This window comes from Agelaius phoeniceus, chromosome Z, assembly GCF_051311805.1.
Source record: "Agelaius phoeniceus isolate bAgePho1 chromosome Z, bAgePho1.hap1, whole genome shotgun sequence".
In the NCBI taxonomy this organism is placed as follows: domain Eukaryota; kingdom Metazoa; phylum Chordata; class Aves; order Passeriformes; family Icteridae; genus Agelaius; species Agelaius phoeniceus.
Window position 1 is genome coordinate 94,700,851 of NC_135303.1, and position 22,581 is coordinate 94,723,431.

The following is a 22,581-nucleotide window of genomic DNA, read 5'->3' on the forward strand; positions in this document are numbered from 1 at the left end:
TGTGTGCTGTAATACAGAAGACTGTTACAAACACCAGGGTAGACCATAGCTAAGGGTGTCATCACAGCACTTCCATGGGATGGAAAAGCCATAGGAAGAAATTGCTGAGTGTTATGCAAAGAGACCAATGTCATGCCCAAGATGTCTTCATACATCAGCAGCACTGGTCAGACAGGGGTCATGCATCTCCCCTCACTGGCACCAGGAAAAAAAAAAAGAAACTGAGCAAACCCACCTTTGTATCGAGAGCCTTTTTTATGCTGATTCGTCTCTGAATTCTAGCTTCTCCTCTTTCAATCTGAGCCATGATCTTCTCTATGTCTTGGAGTTCATTGCATCTTTCCCAGAACACAGCTAAGAAAAGAACAACTTCTTAGTATCTTATCATGCATTGTAAAAGTCAGAGGTTTAACCTTAAAAAAAGGATGTTAGCTGTTCCTTCCTTTTACCAGAGCTTACTGCTGTGTAACAACAGACATGCCTTGAGCTGGTAAGAAACCTTCCCTTCCAGCTACCATGTGCTGCAGTAGTACAAATGCTGTTTTGAAGAGGGTAGATATAGGAATCTTCAGTTTAAGTGAGGTACAATACAGGCCAGTAAGACTTTTGTGTGTCAGTCTCCTCAAAGGAAACAAAGCTTCTTCAAATGAAAACAGATGTAACAGAATACAGTTTTATCAATAGAAGCAAGAGGGCAACTGAGTGCCTGAAGACAAGCAAGTGCCTGAAAGACCATTAGGTGTTTAAATAAGGGGTTTTTGTACAAGATTTTTGCACATTTTCAACTTGCTCTATACCTTTAGAAATGTAGTGCCAGGACTTTGCAGCTACACTACGGTGGAAAAAAATCTCTTCTAATGCGAGGTTAAGACTCAGGTTACCAGTGGTGGCTGTAGGTTCAATCGTGATGTATTTACTGAGTTCTGCTCTCGAGGAGGAGGTAAAGGTTAACTTCTCATTAATGAATACAAGGAAAAGGGAAATCTCTTCAGCTAAGCAGTGTTTCTCAGCATTTCCCTTTGCAAAAATTAACAAGAACTGAAGACAGTGCTACCCAGTTAGATTCAGGATACAGTGAAGTGGCTCAGCAGGAGTTTAGGTGTGCATTTTAGTACAGCCTTAGTTGTGCAGGCGGTAATGATGGTAAAAGACAGAGCAGCAGATCCAAAATACATCAATATAATTCTACCCCAAAAATCTTAGAACAGCAGTGTAAGAAATTCTCAGCAGTAGGATGTTACCATGTTCTCAGGCAGTTCAAATGAGCCAAGCAGAGTTAGATACTCTCAGAGCTGAGTACAGAATTAAGTTACCTGAATACTCAATGACTTCCTCTGGGGTTTTTCCTTCGACTTCTCGTGCTATATTTTCAATGTCATCACAGCCCCACTTCTCATTGGCTTTGAGGAACTGGTTGAAATCTCTCTTATTCCAGTTAGTGAAGCCCTATACAGCAATCAAGAGGAAACATTGCACAGAGGTTCAGGATTTGTCCATCTCCAAATTTGATTCAACTGGTTTCTTGAAATTGCCTGTAACACTTCCATCATTCCACAGTGTTAAACCTTTTCTTTCTCTGCAGTTTAATTTAGTAGAACTCTTTTTATACTGCAGTCACTGTAGTCTCTCTATTTAAATACTGCAAAATGACTAGCACTAGTTCTTTATTTACCTAGTAATTTCTGGTAAGTTTTCAGCTGAAAAATTAATCCCTCCTCCTAATAGTCTCTCTGTGGGATTACTTTCTAAGAAAAAAAAATTGCTCAAGTGAAAGTAGTGTAATGGCTTTTGTTTTGTCAAAAAGGCCCCCCAAGTGCCTCACAGACACCCTCAGCCATTGCATCATTGCAGTGACCACTGCACGGTCACTCTCCCTCAGAAGGACTAAAGCCACCTTGTGATGGTGATTTTCAGCAGAGACACAAGTAGCACTGCTGAAGTCATGAGCTAAAGTAGGTTCATTTCATATTACCAGTAGCTTTTACAAGTAGTGGGAAGTAGCAAGTTCTGCCAGCCATGTTGTGATTTAGCCACAGCTTACTGGACTGTACTGATTCCTGACCTCTGTGATTCTGGTGTCTCCACAGTGAGCTGTTCCAGCTCATTACTACGCAAGCAAGAAATCCTGTCCTGTAATTCCGATCCCCTGCCAAAATACAACGTGTAAATAAAATATCCAAATAAGGCATATCAAGCATTCACCTGGTTTTAAATTATTTAAATATACAGGCTTCCTAATTATATACTTATTCAGCTCACACCCTCTTTTAGTGAGGGGAACTATCCACTACCAGATGTGGTTTAGGAAAACTGACTGTTCAGACCCCAGGATTCACTTCCATAAGGGTGTGAAACTGAGGCAGAATATGTGCATTAAATCATGTGGAATGCAGCACACCCAGCTCTGCAGCCATTCTGCAAGGTTTCATGGAAAGACATCACAGTCTATAGTGAATGCCAGACTAGGATTCAGGAGAATCCTTGGTGCACATTCCTCAAAGATATCCTATGACATAGGCCTATGACAAACCTAATGCTGGAAACTCTTTTCAGTCTGAACCAAACTGTGCAGATGTGTTAACTACGGCACATGCCGATCAGTGACCAAGAAATGTTCCCATAATGCTGTGAAACACAAAACAAGCTTTGGCTGATTTCAGTCTCACTGAAGAACCGACAATACCCGGGTTAGAAGTTTCTCTTTTTCTTCCAGTTCTTCATCATTAAGAGGTTCAGCCTCATCAATCTTAAGCTGCTCTTCCTTTTGTGCTTGGGCTGCATTTGGGAGATCAGGATTACGAGGTACCTGAAAGGTTTTGCACTTTATAAAACTGAATTAATTTTTCACAGATAATTACTAATTGTCACCTTTTTGTTAATATAACCTAATAGCTTCGACAGCTGAACATGATTTTATTTCATTTAAATTACTGTGAAAGGCTGGAAAAGTACTTATTCTCCTACTGTTGCATTAAACTGTTCCATTGCAAGAATTTAGAGAATAACACAGAAGGGACTGGACCTTAAAGATCACCTCTTTTCCAAGCCCCTGCTATGGGCAGGGCCACCTTCTGCTTAGACAAGGATGCTCAAAGGCTCGTCCAACGTGGCCTTGAACACTTCCAAGCAAGTGGAATGTGGGTCATCCACAGCTTCTCTGGGCAAATTGTGCCAGTGCCTCACCACACTCACAGTGAAGAATTTCCTTCCAATATCCAACCCAAACCTGCCCTCTGTCAGTTTAAAGCTGCTCCCTTGTAAAAAGTCCCTTTTCAGCTTTCCTGCAAGCCCCCTCTAGGTACTGAAAGGCTGCAATTTGGTTGCTCCAGAGCCTTTGCTTCTCCAGACTGAACAATCCCAACTCTCAGCCTTTCCTCCTAAGAGAGGTGCTCCAGCCCTCTGGTCAAGGAAATTCTTCAGTTACCTTGTAACCAATTGTTTTCCTGTCGTAGAGAATCTCTTTTTCCAACAGTTCAAACAGGCGAGGAGGAAAGAACTGGAAGTCCTGTACATTTGGCTGTTTTGGAGGCCGTGGAGCCTGAAACACAAAGCTTGCATTTGCTCCCTTTCACATCCAGAATCTGCTTGCTTGTAAGAAGTAATTTAAGTTTATGAGCAAACAAAAAGCATTATTGTTACAAAAATGCACTGTCTTAACTTGGGGGGAAAAAAGTCACACCATGCAAGACACACCAACCACCACAAAGAATTCTAAAAGTAAAAGAGCAGTGAGAGAAGGGGAAGAGAGGTCTTTTGGGAGGAGGTGGCTGGTGAAAAAGTCACACGTGTTTAAAGCATTAATCTTCCACAGGAAAATTTACAGCTGCTTAAATAAGAACTAGAAAAAACTTGATCTTAGCCTCCCTAACGTCTTACAAGTTTCATACTGTTCTTATTTTTTCTCACAGAAGTTTGTCTCAAGTCTTTTGGAAATTTTTTCTAAATTTAGATAGTCCCTCCACTTTATAAAAGTGAACAGAGCAGTTTTTATGACTCAAGACCTATTTGTTGCTTAGAGCTTCAGCCATTTACCATACATATTGAAAAAATTTATTTCTTTTGATTAGTCAACTCACCTTGGGTGCTTTTGGTTCACTGACTCGAAGAGCCTCTCTGAAGTAAGCATCCACAGCATAATTGGCTTTTCTTTCTCTTTTAGGTGGTTCAATCCACTCTGTAAATGCCAACTATAAAAACAAAACCCATCACCCCCAAAACCAAAAATTAAGTCTTGCAAGATCATGAGACCAGCTACAAGTTTTATGTAAAATTAGATCTACATCTACTTCATTATAAGTGTTATAAGTGTTATTTAAACTATTTTCATAGATGACACTGTATTTTACCCAATACCTCTTAAATAAGTATGACTAAAACATGCAATTCAGGGCATTCCTCCAAAAGAAACTTAAAACATTACCTTCTGTTTTTCTCTGTAGTCTTCCCCTTCAAAATTATACACGCTAGATTCAGTATCCATAGTAAAATTCCTAAGGGAGCTTTCACCCATCTTTGAAAGTTTTTCATTCATTTCCGCAGTCTTGGACAGGGGATACAGAAAAGAATAGTAGCCATTTGGATGGTACTTCATTATTTAACATCTCATTCCCAGATAGAACGGGAGCCATTTTGGAAGGCACGTCATTATTAAACACCTCATTCCAGAAAGGAGCCACTCTGAAAGGTACTTCATTTTAAAACATCCCATTGCCAGAAAGAAGAGGAGCCATTCTAGAAGGTACTTGACTATAAAACATCTTATTGACAACATCAGAAAAAACAGACACGATTGAGTAACACAAAAACCCTCTACAGCAAAAACCCCTTTTCTCTCCAGCTTGGAACCAAGTTATCATCCAGAGACTCACTATCTTGCCATCACATTCAAATCTACAGGTGAGCTTCCCCTTTTCAAACCTTCTCACCTTCTTTGCCCCTCTTTCCAAAATGTGATCAATATCTTCATCTGTAATCTCACTATCCTTTGAAGCAAACACGTGTGTTGCTCCATGTCTGATCATTTGCAGCATTTCATCCTTTCCAAGTTTATTCAGGTTTTGATCCACCAATCTTCCTAAAGATAAAAATGCTTGAGGATAGCAACTCACTGAAGAGTTTATGTTATGGAAGGAGCAATACAGGATTTTCTCCCCCTTATATTTCCACATACAAACTACATATTACTGATTCCAAGCAAGTCAACTAAGGTTACCTTACTTTTCTCTGTCTATTAGAAAAAGGAAAGGCATTCATTTAAATTTAAAGTGAAAGAAGAAACTGAGTGCTTTAAAAAGTCAAATCTGACTATATCCCACTAGGCAGGTAAGCAAAAAGTTAGTGAGGAAATGCCTACTCCTACAGTAAAACAAATTTCCAAGTGGATGAGGCCTTTGCACATGAACTCCCTTCAGAATTCAGATGAGGCAAAAGCAACACTCCCACTGGTTCTTACTGGCTGATTGCACCATGATTTACAATGGGAGAAGAAGGGAATTTCATCCTAGATCTGAAGTGCCTTCATATAATACTTGCCTTGCTGGATGACTATGGAATCCAGGCGCAGTTTCATTTCTGCACGCTCCACTATCCTTTCCTCCACGGTATTGTCTGTAATAAACCTGAACACACGGACAGTCTTGGTCTGCCCAATTCTGTGCGCTCGATCCTGCCCAAAACAGTAACAAAAAAGTCAGCACTTGCCTTCCAGCATGACTACATAATGAGGTTTAAGATCTTCATTATTTACAGCACACAAATTTACAAAACAGAACAGCACAGGTTACTAAAATGTTTACAGCTATCCATGGCTACCCAAGATATTACATTTTTATCTACATTGCAGGTTTGGGGTTTTTTTTTTTCAATAACACTGACAGTGAGTGTGTCTCTATGTGTCATAGCTAAAAAACAGCAGGATTTGGGGTTTTTCATTAAATCACACACAGAGGAGAAGATTTGGATGCTTCTGACCTTAAGCAACCTTCTGTAGAATCAAAGCATGAAGAAATCATCTCTCTGCTGACCAAAAGCTGCCTTTCTCAAAATCCTTCAGTAGTGCCATGAATAGTTCAAGAAAAATACAATAACCCTGCCTCTCCTGACTAGTGAAACATGAACCACTGTGAGAATCAGTATTCTCAACACACACCTGTAGTGGTAGCTGGTACTGCCTCATTTGAGCTATTAGACACCAGTTCCTTCATTCTTTTGAAGTGATTTTTGCTAGAGTACTTGAGACCCACAGGTTAACTGAAATAATTTAAGACATTTCCAAGACTTCTCTCTGAAAGCCCTCATTTGTCAAAAAAAAAAAAAACAAAAAAAACCCCAACCAAAAATCCAAAAATCCACTGGCAGTTTTTAGATAGCTTTGCTTTCTTAGGTGGTCACTAATGTCCTTGACATGTATCCAGGATGGAGATGCATCCACATCTACTTAAAAAAACCCCTAAGGATAGTTACTAAAATGAGATCCTTTCATTACCATCACCATAAAAGCAGTTTTTGAAAACTTTAATTCAACTTTTCTTTATCTCATTTTCAAGATCGCAGGAAAAACAGTGAAAACACATTCACCTCCACTCCCCACAACAGCTTTATAGTTTTGGGATTAACAACCTAGATTTAATTCATTTTTACTTACTCAAGTAGGCTATTTGCATTAAACAATACTATGAGGTGTAGCACACACCCAGCATTTCCCACTACATAAAACACTGTATAACCCAAATGTGACTGAGGACTAATGGTTCCACACAGTGGAAGCTGCACTTGAACTGAAAATTAGTCTTACAAATCCTGCTCCTGTGCTAAAATGGGAAAATACCAATTTATTTTGGAAGTACACATTTCTAGCAAAGTACTGTGAGAAAAAGAAAAACAAAACCCCATAATTTCCATCTGGAATCTTACCATAGCCTGGAGATCTACTTGTGGATTCCAGTCTGAATCAAAGAGAATTACAACATCAGCAGTAGCCAGATTGATTCCAAGACCTCCTGCTCGTGTACTCAACATGAACACAAATTTTGAGCTGTCAGGATCATTGAATGCATTAATGGAAGCCTAAATCAATGAAAAGAATGTATCAGTTAAACAAAATGTTTTACAAGTAGTATTTTTACATAAATACAATCCCTGAATTTGTAAATACCTGTTGCTCATTGTGAGGAGTTTGTCCATCCAGTCTGCAATATTCGTAATTTCTCCACATACAGTAATCTTCCAAAATATCTAGAACTCTTGTCATCTGCCTGAAGATTAGAACCCTTGAGCCTGTTTGGGTAAAAAGGTTTCTTATGCTTTCACCAAAATGTAAGATTAAACAAACTCTCCAAGTCTGCACTACCAGAAAAGGAAGGAGGGCAATTCCATGTACTAAGAAGAAAAGTCGTTTGAATTTCAGACCCAAACTACAATGCAGGGCTGCAGCTGCTGCTGCCACAGCACATCCATGCCATAGGACACGTTTGTCTTACCCTGATATGTCACTGTCTAATTAATGGCTGGCTTCTCCTTTTCATTTTGTGTTGTACTCCTCAAGAAAAAGTTCCCAGACATGGCAGAGTAAGATGGTAGCACAAATATAAAAACATTATCAAGTATAAATAATAAAATTTTGAAGTATTTGATTGTTTTGGATTTAAGATCTCTAGAAATAAAGTGAATTCTTCTTAAGTACTTGTCAGTTTACTGCCAAGAACAACTTAAATAAAAAAAAAAGAAAAGGTTCAGTACTTTATGCATATACACTCAGCCATTTCCAGTCTACTGGAGAAATTTAAGTAAAACACAGGATATAACAAAGTTTCTACTTCCTTTTGTCCTTTGGACTCAAGGGTTAATACTGAACTCTCTTGTTTAAGATGCTAATTTGATTTGAGACCAGTCCAGTATTAATTACAACACCTCATCAATAAACCTGATATCAGGAAGAAACCAAGATCAAAAAAGCACAGTAACCACTGAATTGCTTGGTTTTCAGTCTTGAGTTATACAGTCACAGCTGCTTGGATGATACCTAGATACAAAGTACAGTTTACTTCTATACTACAGAAGGTTGAGGTTTGGACGTGGTTTTGTTTTCCTGCAAAGTGTCCCCACTCACAAACCTACATCCAACTTCTTTAGCAAAGTTACTACTGTAAGCATACTCAAAAAATAGTGAGCTAAAAATTTATTCCAGTGTCAAAAACTCTGTTGCAAGTGACTTTTACAGTAATCCATTTCAAAGCTCAAATAACTTTAAAACAACTCAAGAGTTCCCCCATGTCTGAGTGTTTATAGAATACACAGAAAAACCTCAGGTACTGTTCAAAATCACATCCAGCAAGAAAGACCAACATTTCACACAGGATTTGACTTGAGCTATGTATGAGGACTCTGAATCTGAAATGGTCCTTCATGGCAAATCAAAGGCGTGGCTAAAATACTACATAATTATATTTCAGATAGCTAAGAAAACTATGAAAGAAAATCTAAAGCCCCAATCAAATGATGTTTTTATGGTGTGAACTTAGCTGCGATGAAAAAGTGGGAAAAAAAAAGAAATCAAAACACTTCAACACAAAAAGCCATAATGGACTATTGATCCAAGCTGGTATCATACTAGAAACCAACAGTAATCCTGGCTAAAGTCCGCTGGGTTTTGCTCAGAATACACAAAAATATTACTGAACCAAAAAACTCTCAAAACCCCAGAAAGGAGATGTATACCTTGTTCTTTCAACTTAGGCAGCAATTTGTCTAGAAGTACCATTTTGCCACTGTTAGTGACCAAATGCATGTCTGTTGTGTAAGGTGGGCCAGGCTCTGCTCCATCAAAGAGGTACGGGTGATTGCAGCATTTCCGCAGCTGCATCAGGATGTTCAGCAGTCTCATCTTGTCCAGCTTCCCAGCTGAGTTCAGGATATCTATATCCTTCATCAGGATTCGGGTATACCTACAGCACGGAAAGAAAAAAACCCTTCTGTTCACTCTAAAATGAAGCTGGGGGATGACTTACAAGCTGCATCTTTTGCTGGTGCAGAGGGAGGAGGAGGAAAGGTTTGAATACATGTAAGCCAGGAAAAGCCTGTGGGAGACAGAACCTGCCCTCAGCATCATGGCAGCCATGGGACATGGTTTGGGTGTCATTCTTTTGCCTCTGGGCAAGTCAGAAATGTAGCACAGACTCACAGAATCGATTGGGTTGCAAGAGAACTCTGAGATCATCAGTTCCAACCTTAGGCTAAACACCACCATCCACTGGGTGCCACATCCAGCTGTTTCCTCAATACCTCCAGAGATGGTGAATCCACCACCTGTCTGAGCAGTCTATTCCAATGCTTGACAACCCTTTCCATTAAGAGATTCCTCCTGATGCTTGACCTGAACCTCCCTTGGTGTAGTTTGAGGCCATTTCTTCTTGTTCTGTTGCCTGGGAGAAGAGGCTGATGACCCCCTCGGCTGCACCCTCCCATCCAGGAGTCGTGCAGAGCAAAAAGGTTCCTCCTGAACCTCCTCTCCTTTAAGCAAGAAGTTAAGCAAGTTTTCATAAGTCTTTAGGCTACAAATACTGTCTAAAGCTCACCCTTCTCTTCATTTAATCAGGTAAATCTCCCTGACATGCATGGTTCTGTCATAGCAGTGTCAGAAAGAAACAGGAATAAACTGGGAGTATACCAGAGAGAATAAATTGAGTTCTACACAACCTCCAAGTCACAGACAGCACATTCCTTCTGAGCCTGAACCACAGCCCAGTCAAGCACATGCATTAATTACCATTCTCGCTGCATTTTGCTGAGGCCCACATAAATTTTAACTTCCTTCTTTGGAGGCAAGCTTTTCTCCACATCAGCCTTGATGCGACGGAGAAGGAATGGTCGTAGCACCTGAAAGAGGTTCACCATTAAATGCATTTTGGAAACTGAAACACTGATCAGGTCAATGGATGAAGCAAAGAGCAGATATTCTCTATCACAGATACATGATCTAGTGTTAGACAATCTGAAAAAAAAAAAGCAACCTCTATGGAGAAATTATTTGCTATACATAGGATATACATGTGCTTTATTTGAAAGACTCAAAGATTAGGTCAAAATGATCTTTGACATGGTTCTGTGTCCTTGGACTTAATTTTGCTTGACTGAAAAGTTGTGGAATAATCTCTCTCATCCTAATAGTCTATCATAAGAAGTATTAGAAGAACTGTTTGGGATTTAACTTAGGTAAATGTAACCCTTGTATAAAAGGCAAAAGGACTCACCATAGGAAGGCGCTCCACCAGTTTTTGATCCCCTAGACAGTTGTTGGTATCAAATCACGAATCAAAATCCTGTATCAACAAAATCATTGGTTTATAAGAGGCTTCCTTTCAAGGTACAATAGCATCACAATGGTGAACAAATACAACTCTCATATGGCCAGGAAGTAAAAGAACAAATGACCTTATTTGGCCTATTTTATGAAAAGCTTTATAACAAACATTTCCAACTCAATCTATCACTTATCAGTAACTGACACCACTAACTATACATATCCAGGTCTACTTTCAAATTGGGAAAACCAGCAAAATTAATTTGATTCAGAAACAAAAGACTTACTTCAGCTGAGTTAAAGACATCTGGCAAAAGGAAGTTGAGAAGTGCCCAGAGTTCATGTAATTTTGTATGTAAAATGTTGTATGTAAAATCATGTAAATAAAATTGTTCTGAAGTGGAGTTCCAGTTAATAGCAGTCGGTTGGTAGTCTTGAATTCCCTTACAATTTCTGATAACTGAAGGACAGTGAGACATGTCCAAATATCAAACATATATATTTAAACATTACTAGTCCCTACACCATCAACTAAATAACCCACACAGATCTCTTGCTTAGTGTAAAATAAATTACCTTTGATTTTTCATTTTTAATCCTGTGGGCCTCATCTATAACAAGGTATCTCCAGTTGAACTTTTTGAATACTGACTTCTCTTTGATAAGCATTTCATATGATGTTACACAGACATCCCATTCTCCAGACAGCAACACATCTCTCACAAAGGCAGCCTAGGTAACAAGGTGACAGCTGGTAACTGAGGCTTTGTCAAATTTAAAGGGAGTTAAGTTCCACTTTTTCCACAGGGAAAAGTCTAAGTACATGATATGATGTCCTCTGCCCTATGCAGGTCCATGATGCTCAATAAATAAGGGGAATTTCCTCAGTCAGAGACATAAAATCAGAGTGTTGCACCTATGCAAGGAGCAAATGATGTTTTGAAAAATGGGGCTCTTACACTGTATTATGTATAACACTTCTCCCCATCGCCGTTCATCCATCCAGATAAAATGGAACCTCTTTCCTCTTCAAATGTCAAATATGTAACAGATATTTGGAAATGGAAAGGATACCTTAGGGTACATGCTAATGTACTTCCTTCAATTAGGTTTTATGATTATGACCTTTATTCCAACAATAATTTAATGTTTTAATTAAATTTGCAACCATTTTCATTGCTGCAAGATGTCCTTCATCTCCCTCTACTGTAATTCAATGGAGTGGTTTTCAATCACAATCAGCAATATCTAACAAGAAATTTTAATACCTCTTTTCAGGAATCTAAAATGGATCTTTCATGTTTTAAAACAAACTTCATACCAGTGCTATGGCAAGGAATAATTCCCACCTCTACTGTAAGCAAATAATACACATTTTCCATTTTGGCAACCAGATGTGGAATATTAAATGTTAGTTACAAAAAGAAAATGAAAAGACTTAAACTCCTTTAAGTAAGAATGAGCAAAGTTGAAAAAATTAAAAATTAAACTAATAATCGCACCTTGGTAAAGAATATCCATTGGTAATTACAATGTCTCTTGACTTATGACATGTTTCTGACTAAACATCAAAATCTGAATGCAGGTTACTGGGTTCAGTCTTCATATATCTTTAACATCTCTGATTTTCAAGAATTCATTTGCTCAGAAAATATCCATTACATTTGAAATAATAATCATATTTGAACACCTTTTGACAATATTGTGATCTGCCCAGCCACAGACATTCAAAGGAGTGACTTACACAATGCAAAAGATTTCTGGAAATAGGTTACAGCAGAATATTACTTGTGCACTTACCAAAAATGCCAAAAATGTTGAAAATAGCATTTATTCTTTTGAAAACATCAGTCTAGCATTTCTTCTTTGCAGCAATTTCTTCCCAAATCCACTCTTCTTGTTTCTGTACAGATGATTTCTTTTCAACCAGGGTTATGTTGCCTACAATAACAGCAACAAGGATGTTCAGGAAAGGGGAAAAAAAACACCAGAAAAAAAATGTACAGAATATTTAATTTGCAAGAAGAAAATAAACTACTGCTTTGCATTCTTTATGTAACAGCAGCAACTCTGCACACATTTGCACAGAAGGGGGAAGCACAGCAGCAGAAACAGGAAAACAGTTAATATTAACTCATCACCTTAGAAAAATAAAAAAATAGACAGTATTTTCCTCTTTCTTGCACATAGATTTAAAATTTCCTGGAAGGACATCCTAGACTTGCACCTCTTCTTTGGGTATTTTACTACAAGTCTACAGCTTGGCCTGCTCATCTTGCCCAATGACATGAGATACATGTGCTGCTTTTGACAGAACAGCGGGACATTTTTCTGAACAAACTCAACCACTGCTCCACTGCTTTGCCTGGCCATGTGCATATTTGGATTATTTTTGTGCCAACAATGCAAAATATTTTTTCCTTAATGACAGGTTTTATTTTTTATTTCTGCTGCCTCTAGTTATGAAATTCTCCAGAGAACCATTTACATGAGACAAAACTGATTCTCAGAAAATATATCAGAAATACCAAAGTAAGGAGAATGCATAATCTAGTGGATGAAAAAGATAAAATACCTTATCTACTTTGTGTCATATTCTGGCAATCAAATTATTGCACTTGCAGTATCCATCTCTGTCAATAGGATGGGTCACTGGCTTCTGCATTAAAAGCTCAGTTTAGCAAAATCATCACTATTTCTCAAAAAAAAAAGTTATGATCTCATTGAAGTCATGTAGGACAAATGAAATCACTGTTTTTTCAGGGAATTATTTGTCTCTCCCTCTTGGCGTGGTGTTGCCCCTTTTGAAGAAATGTATCTTAAATACTGTTTCTTTTCTTTCTCTTTAAACTTGCTGTTAAGGCATATGCTTGCATCCCAGACACTCTTCATTAAACATTCCTGTGCTGATGCACAAGCATCATTACTCCCAGAAGAGTGGAGAAGTTTGAACTACCTCAAACATCACAGCAATTAAGGAGATCCACAGCTAGAGGAGATCCAGAAAAGCTTTTCATTTTGAACATCAAGTCTCATTATTCATATGCAACCAGCAAACCAGGTCATTGTTGCATTTATCCAACCAAGTTCTTGTCAAAGGGTGGGAAGGAAACTTGGAAAGGCTGAACTTGGGGCTCAGGAATCTGCTCCCAGCCTGCCTTCTGCTCCAAGTCAAGCTTGAACACCAGACAGCCACCGGTTACCCTTCAAAAGGAAGGTCAAGCTAATTAGTTGAGAGGATCTATAGAAGCATTTTATAACAACCAAATTAATACTAAATGAGTTCACAATGATTCATATTATTCCTGAACAATTAAAAATGACAGGGCCATTATTTTAAGTCTTGGTCCAGTTTACAGCTACCTATCCCACACCAGGAGATGTGCTGCTGAGCTAAAAATACATTTCATCATTGGGAGCAATGAATCTTGGGAGGAGTGGTATTTAAACCATCAGATATTTATGTGCAGCAAAAAGTGAAGCTCAATAAGTTTTCTGCCCTTTGTAGTTTTCTGCCCTTTCTAACAGATAAACTTGAAAATCCTAATCCCAGTCTCTTCTGTATAAGTCTCTTACAACTGAAATTTATTTATTGATTTTTGTTGTTTCTCACCAAACTGGGAATTGTAAAAATTTCATGGTTTGCATTTAAAGTCTGAATACATTGGACTTCATCTCCTAGCCACTGAATCTGGTTTGATAACCAGAGATAATTAGTAGCTTACATATTTAAAACAGAATTAGTGAAATCAGCAATGTAAAAAACATTCACTAGAAATTGATCTATTTTTCAGACAATTTTTTTGTTTTATTTTGGGTCTGCTTGTTCATTTGTTTGTTTGTTCCATAAGGGATAATAGATTTTGTAAGAAATTGAGACCCATATCATATATTTCTCTTCAATGCAACATAACTCAGTAATTCTAAGTTATATTCTATCCATTGCTGGTTCCGACTTTGACAATTTTTTGCAGCTCTGAATAATAATTTTAAATACAATTCTGGTGTCTCTTTCTAAAGAACACCTTTATTCTTTCAGGCAGGTGGAAGGTTAGTGCAGCCTGCCTGAACAGCAGATGGCCAGCAGCAAAGCTTTTCCCTGCTGACATGATTATAAAGGGAGCACACTGCTTTGAAACTGAGTTTGCTACTGCTCATAATCATAATCTACTGATTGATTTATAAAGCTCCACCTGAACATTTGCAGAATTTTACATCAAAGACATTTTTTCTTTCATATAAAAATACAGGAATTATTCTGAAAAAAGCATGATCCTGCAACATAGACCTTCCAAAGCATCCAAAGTCAAATCTCAAATGTTCCTGGTTTCCATCAGTAAAAATTTTTATTTTTCAGTAATATCTATCACGAAGCTGCCATTAGTTTTACCAGTCCTGATACTGATTTTCACGGCATTTTAAATAAAACTGAAACATTGTCCTCTAATTTTGCTTCTCTCAAGTAGTAGGATTAAAAACCATATGATTGTACATGTGAAAAAATTATGTTCAACTCTCAGTCACCCATTGTCCTTTCTCAGGTTGCTGTTATGTGACGTGGTATTTTGCTACCATGGAATATCTCAAACTGGAAGGGACACAGAAGGATCAAGTCCAGTTCTGTGCTCCTCACAGGACCACCTAAAGTTAAGCAGCATGACTGGAGCATTGTCTGGATGCCCCTTGAATTCTGACAGGCTTGATGCCTATTATATTATAGAATATATATTTTAATGTAATTTGCATCAATGTATACTACAGGCCGATCTCTAAGTCTGACCTAATTGTCAAATATGGTATTAATAATCTTCTGACTTATTATAAGAAACATTTTGCAGATGTTTCCCACAAAAATTTAAAGGCAATGTTAGAGATTCCAATAAAGCTTATTCAAAGCAGCTATGTCTCATATTTAATTTCATATTCTTCTAAAGCACCAAGTGCCCTGGCCTATTCTGTTTTCTTAGGAATCTGTGGAACACTATATTATTTATAAAATGTAATTAATTTTCGTTCAATCTATCCATTCATGGTGGCTTAAAAGAAAAAGCTATAATCCACCTTACTGCTTTTGTTGCATGCTCACTATTTACATTTTTGTGTAAAATCTCATTATTCAGACTGCTGATTGAATAACTTTGAAGTGTTTTGTGTCTCATTAGCAATGCTGCTCATTATGCAGAGTATGATGACTAATGGAAAAGCCTTTGCCTCACGGCTCCAGGTGATGGAGATTTTTTTTATCATAAGCTACTGTTCAGACATGAAATGATTATAGAAGTAATAATAAATAATTAAAAACTTAATTACAATTTCCTTTCAAGGATTGTCACCACTTTGCTGGTGTTTAGGTTTTGTTGTGATGCTGAATGCGGGTGTTCCCTTCTAAATGCACATAGTCTGGTATGACAAATATCAACTCCAAAAATGATACATTTCTATCAGTGACACAAAGTAAACAAGGGGGAGAAACCTCTGACAAAGGTTTTGAAAATGCTACAGTCCCTAATCCTTTAGATCAACACAGGCCAATTGCCTCAAAGTGGGAATCCTAACCCTAATAATGCTTCCTTTAAACCAAATAATGCTCCAGATAGCCTCAAGAGATGGAAAACTTGCATTCCTTACATTAAAAAACATAATATTATATTTTTTCTTTTTCTGCATGGAAAAATACATCCCAACAAGGTGATCTATGCAATAGTACCAATAAAGGGAAAACCTCAGCCCAAGCAGAAATAGATACAGTTACACACGGTCTTCATCAGAAGTCATGTGTATGATTTCTTCACACCAGATAAATAAGGAATCCAGTAGGGACATAATAAATGCTCTGGAAAAAAACATCTGATTTGCTTTCCCCGAAAGGTCAACCATGACTTTGTTATCCATCAAGTTTGTAATAGATTATGAAAACAAGAATTTCCAGTTGGGTTTCACGGCATTTAGTGCATTTTCCAGGGTTTCAGCTCTGTGATAGAGAGCATTCAATTTTGCTAAAGTATCTCTAATTTCCATCATTAGGAACAGCTCTTTTTTAAGAAAAGAGGTGAATCCAATTTTGTTTTGCTTTGTTTGTTACATATTGTAGGTTTTGATTAATAGCTACTTTACACACAAAACATTCAGTGCCGTCCCTCTACAAAAATTGCATCATTAAATGTTTTTAAAAATCATGGTCCCTGGAAGAATTTGTCTACTTGTATTTTATGAACTATTTCCTAAGTTAAAATGAAAACCAGAGTTAAGCTGTCAAAGAAAAATGAAAGACATCCTGAAAAGACACAGAACTAAAAGGAGCCTATTTTTAGTTTAAAGGAAGTACAAATGTACCACACTTGAATCATTATCCTCATCAGGATGACAGGTGATGCCAGGGTAATAAATAAAGTCTCTGATTAGAAATGAAATTGGTATGACAGAATCCAACGGCCACAAAGCCTTCAGATTCCCCTCTCTGTCGTCTGCATACATTCTTCCTCTTCCTCCACAATAAACTGCCTATTGATTCTAATTCAAGGATACACTGCAGGGAAGAATCAGCAAAGATCAACATGAGAAAACAAAGCAAACAAAAATAAGACATACAGCTGTCAGTATAAAATTTTCTAGCCACAAAGCGAGCCTAAGGAGGAGACACCAACTGTACCAGTGAGAACACAGGAAAGCCTTTTGGCAACAGTTAGTTCTGGTTTACCAAAACACCAAAGTGAGAAGATTGCCACTCTGTGCTACAGATCTCCACTCTAAATCAGGAAATGCAATAATAACTTCAAACACACACTGCAGATTCCCTTCTCAGGAAAGGAGAGCAGCCCTGCTGCTATGCTGGTACTACAGCCACAAAAGGACCTACCCATGTAGGTCCCATTTTCAGGAAGCAAAATGCAATTGCAGGGATATTCCAATAGCAGCAAGCCCAAGCAAATGTGTCTCAAATTATTCTTCCTTGGCTGTGTTGTTTATGACTAAACTGCATCACAAGTAGCAGTAAGTGCACTTTGAACAATCATGTGACATTTAATTAATTAACCATAACCATTGTTTACATGTAAATCAGGTACTCATTAGAGAATTAGAAAATCATTTCTTTTGAAGTGGGATTATTTTTATCCATTTGACTGATAAACTTAACTCTTCATTATATTACTCTTTGCCATCGAAATTAGTATCAGTAGGATTTGATATGACCACATACACAGATGGCTGCAGAAGCTGAGAACAGAGACCACCTTCTTATTTAAACTGAAGTAAGTGAAAATACTTCTTCCGTTTCTCAGATTTTGCCTTCAGGAAACACAAATCTGCAAGTTCCAATGGGTTAGATGAGATTGAAAGTATATTGAGCATCTTTGACCTAAGGTGTGGGCTTTTCCACCTATACTGCAGGGTGGCTTTTCTTATTAATTGCATTTACAGCCCTTTGTAAATGTGTTTGAGGATTGCTCATTTCCACAGTCTAGGGCTGGAGAAATGAAATCACAATAAACTGATCTTTTGTGCCCCACCAATCAATAATGACAAACCACAGAAGTCCTTGTACTACTGGAATGGACCAAGGACAGTCCTGAGCACTCAGCCAGGCTGCAGCATGGTTTAAATGGCTGCCCTGGTAAGATCTTTGTGCATTCCTTTATTTTCCTAATAGAGACTCCTATAATATCTGAAGCTAATTTGTCATAAAATACTTGTCTTCTGTCTCAGTGTGTCTTACAGTACCCTCTTCTCTCCTAAGTATTTACACAAGTAATGACTTGAGGGGCAGAAGGAGGCAGAGATTTTCCAATGCCTTTCTTCTTCTCCGCCTGGGTTACAGTTTCAGCCAGCAAAGCAAGGCTTGTAACAAAGAAAATTCATATGAATTCAGTTCCATTGTACTCCACGTATCAAAGCTCAGGTCCCAAAAAAATTCAACCTAATTTTTAAATATTCTCTTCAAAGCTCACAAAGCTCAGGGTGCAACTTTCTTCATTCCTCAGTTCTCAGAGTAATAAAATTCAGTGGTATTTATTGGCTCGCCTGGAGCTGCTCAACTTTTTCTGCTTTGGTTGCTGTGGGACTTGATATTTAAAAAGTTTTCATTGACTTGAGTGCAGAGTTGTTACCTTTACTGGCAATAGCAATCTACAGCCAAATTTATATAGCTATGATGGTAATTTCAATAGCTAGCCTGTTTTCTCAGTTTCATAATATTACTCTGTTATTAAACTTTTATAGCAGAAACTCTTAAATAAGTATCTCCAGCATTTCTACACACCTTAGAAAAATGGCTCTCATAACTGGATACTCAATACTGTCACCTATCAGAAGGTGGTCTTATTATTTCTGTTTGGTTCTGTTCCATTTTGCTCTTTCTTTGTACATTTACGTATTCTACAGCTACACAAAATATTATTATTACCACCCCTCCCAATGTTGTGAATCTAGGCATTCAGTCCAATACCACATCAGGTTGCTCCTTTCATGACCTGCCCATTAGAATGTAATTTGCTGTGCAATGCTGGTAAGAACGTTAAGAGTTAATAATTTGTCCAGCCCTCTTTAACAGCCTAGAAATATGGACGGTACAGATATGACTTCTATGTGTGACTTATATGTATGGTCACAAGGGTTTTCAGGATGAAGAAGAGATGAGAATGTTGACTCCATGATCAGAAGGCTTGATTTATTATTTTATGATATACCTTACATTAAGGCTATACTAAAAAGAAATAGAAAGGAAAAGGTTTCTTCAGAAGCTAGCTAAGCTAAGAATAGAAAAGAAGGACTAACAAAGATCTGTGTCTCAGACAGAGAGCAAGAGCCAGCTCTGCCATGAGTGGTCAGTAAATCCAAACATCCACAGGAGACCAATCACGGGTCTACCTGTTGCATTGCACAGCAGCAGATAACCATTGGTTACTTTTGGTTGCTGAAACTGCAGCTTCTCACAAGGAAAAATCCTACGAAAGGATTTTTCATGAAAGATGTCTGCGACATATACGCACTTGTTGACTGCTGAAAAAAAATGAATTATTGTCCTTAATACATAGGACTTACAAAGGAATTGGAATTAAGGGAGGAATCTGACTTGGACCTGAGGCCACTGCCCTTTGTGTTCAATGATTTGGTTTGATTTTACACTGGATGTCTAAGAGTCAGGAGCCCAATGGTGGCAGCTGAGCCAATGGCTTTTTTTTCAGCTGAGTGGGTTAACAGCATGTGTATTTTTTTTTTTATTTCAAAAAACGAGGCTAAAGCATTTCTATTTTGTAGCCAACCTGCAGAAGAAGACCTTGTCCAGGAGCAGCAGAGATTCCCAGGCAGCAAACTGAGAGCCAGTGCCTTGCCACAAAGGTGTACTTGGCACAGATGTGTCATTCTGTGCACTGCTGGCTGCGTTAATTTGCTGTGACTTTACAGCCCCGTATTACAAAGACATTTTACTTTTCACACAGCATCCACTTTGAATTAGTGGAGAGCAGGTCTCTGAAACTTGGAACGTTTCCCAGACAAAACACAATGCACAAAGCTGTAACTTGTTCAAGAAATGATAGCAGAAGTTAGAATATGTTCCTGATGAAGCTGTAAACTTCAGCTGGTAGACTTCTCAAAATAAGGCTCAATGCTCCTGCTTAGTGATGAGTGGGGTGAAAAGCACTTCCATCTGTTGTATTGTGCAGAAATAACATCACCTTCAGAGAGAAAGCTCTTAACCTGTTTGCTTTTGCTGGAATGAAAAAACCAATTCAGCAATTGATATTTTGGAAACAAGTCCCCAGTAATCATAATATTTTTTTGGATGCCAGATGGCCTGGCCTGCTCTCCTAGTCTGTGCATCAGAATAACTAAATGCTTGTATTTCTTGATGTGTCCTTTTAGGGGTGAAAATGAATATATAAACTCATGAAAATTAGAAGCTCTGAGATGAAACCTCCGTCCTGCTGAACTCATGGACAATTCTGCCATTGATTCAGCACTGTTACATTTTCATCACTGCTACATCCCAGAGTTGAAAATATGTCTGGTTTATTTTGACAATGGCATTTCCAGACAGATAGATTGTTTCCTCATATTATTGCTTCAACAGACAATCCTTAGGAACTGAGAGTGCTCTAAAAATCATTTTATGACAGTTGGCAAAGGCATGTCCAAAGTGGCAAAATCAATCTTTTTTGGACTATTATTTTGAGTGACATATTTTATAATGCTTTCTTTGTTAAACTGTAAACATACAAACTGCATTGCTCATATTTACAGGTCAGTACCTATGCAATATACAATTGATAACCTGTAAAAAAACAGGTGCTTTAAAAGCTTCCTGAAACAAAAGTTTGATTTCAAATGTTTCTCTTCACAATTTCTTGCAAATGAGCATCATAATCAACTCATCTGAAAAAAATGTAGTGTTTTGGAGGTGTTTACAAATGTACCCAGATTTCACCTAAATTTTAAGTTCCCTAAAGACTGGGGCAATGAAAATAAATTTGAGAGTTTCATAGGCACTCAGCAGAGTAAGATAGAAATGTCTTTGAAAACTCCTTGCTGTCTGTTCACTGTAGAGTACTCTGGAAATTCCTGGGCTTGAAGAAAGTTAGCTACTGCATTAGTTAAAAAGGTTCTTTCTTCAGTACCTTGAGTAAACCAGTACATCTTTCCTCTTCTTTGAATTCATGTAGCGACAGTAACCGCTAAATGGCTACCAATTTCTAGTGGTAAATTGCTGTTGGGTTTAATTTCAGCCAAGCCCACCTTTCCTCAGTGTAATTTCATTGGCCTGAATGGACGCACCTTTCCCTCACCTTGTATATGACACAAAGACTGTGTGGAAGTATTTCTAGATCAGAATGGTCTTACCCATGGTTCCTGCCTGACAGGACATGTTTGGACTCACAGCGTGTGACGTGTGCCAAAACACAAAGACCTCCACCAGACCAGTGCTCCCAGTACAGCGCTAACCATTATCCAGGGTGTGCCTGTGAAAAGCAAATGCTCTTTCCAAACAACAAGCATTTTAATGCTGATTCCAAAGGGACTGGAAACTGGACTAAGGAATTATACAATGAACTGCTGTCATTTTTGCCTATTCTTTCAGCTAATAAGACAGTGCTAGAGAAGGATTGTGCACATTTTCTTGTCGTGCTGCACTGTTACCATCTGGGTTGTGGTGCTGATGTAGCATTGAAGATGAGCTGAAGAGTGACTGTTGGATATTTATAAAGAATTCTGTGGCTAACTTTGCTCTAAATTGGGCATGTAATGAATGCATTACTGCAAAGCAGGGAAATAACACCTATTAGAGGCTAGACATGAATCATCACAATGGAAAATCATTTTTTAAGCTGCAGTATTTTCTCTGTTATTGCTTTGCTTTAAACTTTAGTGAAAAGCAATTACTTTATTCTTTCTCTTTATTTTTATTGCTGGTGATTCTTATGCTAATTTTTCCTTCTATGTTTGATTTGATTTTGAACAGGCTTTTAGAATTCAAGATTAAATTGAATTGGTGATACTGCCCTACCATCTTCACCTCCTACCTTTCTTATCCTCGACCCTCACTCTGGGTTATCAAGAATTCTTAAGAAATCAGACTGAGCAAACCAAAGCTATAACATTTTAAAATGTTTCTTGTTCTAAATAAATTAGACAAATCAGCACCCTCTAGTCATGAAAATAATAAAAGTTTGGGGGGGTTATATTTAGCTTATTAATTATTTAATAGTTAAAAGAAGCAAAAGTTCCCTGCATTTGAAGTGTTAGCTATTTGAATTTTTCCCCTCAAAGAATCACACATCTCCTGCAATTAAGTGAAATATATATTCACTTGTGGTACCTTGTTTGTTCTATGCCAGTGACTTAGGTCTGTATAAAACACGTAAATTTTTCCCTTCCAGTGAATTTAGTCAACAGAATGTGCTGGTTTTCAGAGGCGTCAATAATTGCTTCAAGTAAACAAAAGAACCTGAAAATTAACAACTTACCTTTGTATCCACAAACCTAGAGGTAATTTTTTGATCATCCTTTTTTTCTTAGGCTACAGTATTTTAGAAAAAAAAGAATGTTTATTTATTATCAAAAGTCACTATCAAGACACAGAACTAGTGAAGATTCACTTTGTTGAACACTTAGAGCAGAAATTAAGGAAGGAGCTGTCCAAGGTCCCCTGTGATCAAAAGAGAGAAACTCTAAGTGCAAATCTAGAAAATCATCTGTATTTGTGATCTTTGTATTAGTTATAGTTAGGGGAGATTAAACTTCAGCTTCTTTTTAACCAAATGAATTCATCAGTAGCATTCCTGGAAGAA

General features: G+C 37.8%; 1 protein-coding gene across 1 annotated transcript; it reads right to left on the minus strand.

Annotated features, from left to right (window-relative positions):
* Nucleotides 1–1,394: 1,394 nt before the first annotated feature.
* On the minus strand, nt 1,395–7,078 carry LOC143692111 (SWI/SNF-related matrix-associated actin-dependent regulator of chromatin subfamily A member 5-like). Its single transcript, XM_077171672.1, has 6 exons — nt 6,913–7,078; nt 5,533–5,665; nt 4,421–5,074; nt 4,077–4,187; nt 3,425–3,538; nt 1,395–2,806 (listed from the first exon to the last, which is right to left on the minus strand). The coding sequence occupies exons 3-6, from the start codon at nt 4,589–4,591 to the stop codon at nt 2,663–2,665; spliced, it is 540 nt and encodes a 179-aa protein (XP_077027787.1). The 5' UTR covers nt 4,592–5,074; nt 5,533–5,665; nt 6,913–7,078; the 3' UTR covers nt 1,395–2,662.
* Between the last annotated feature and the right edge of the window lie 15,503 nt (nt 7,079–22,581).

Excerpts from the sequence above, each read along its gene's own strand:
- LOC143692111 (XM_077171672.1), bottom strand. The coding sequence starts at position 4,591 with ATGAAGTACCATCCAAATGGCTACTATTCTTTTCTGTATCCCCTGTCC. Across the intron at positions 4,188-4,420 it reads ACTACAGAGAAAAACAGAAG|TTGGCATTTACAGAGTGGAT; the intron begins GTAATGTTTTAA and ends TTGTTTTTATAG. Across the intron at positions 3,539-4,076 it reads GTGAACCAAAAGCACCCAAG|GCTCCACGGCCTCCAAAACA; the intron begins GTGAGTTGACTA and ends TTTGTGTTTCAG.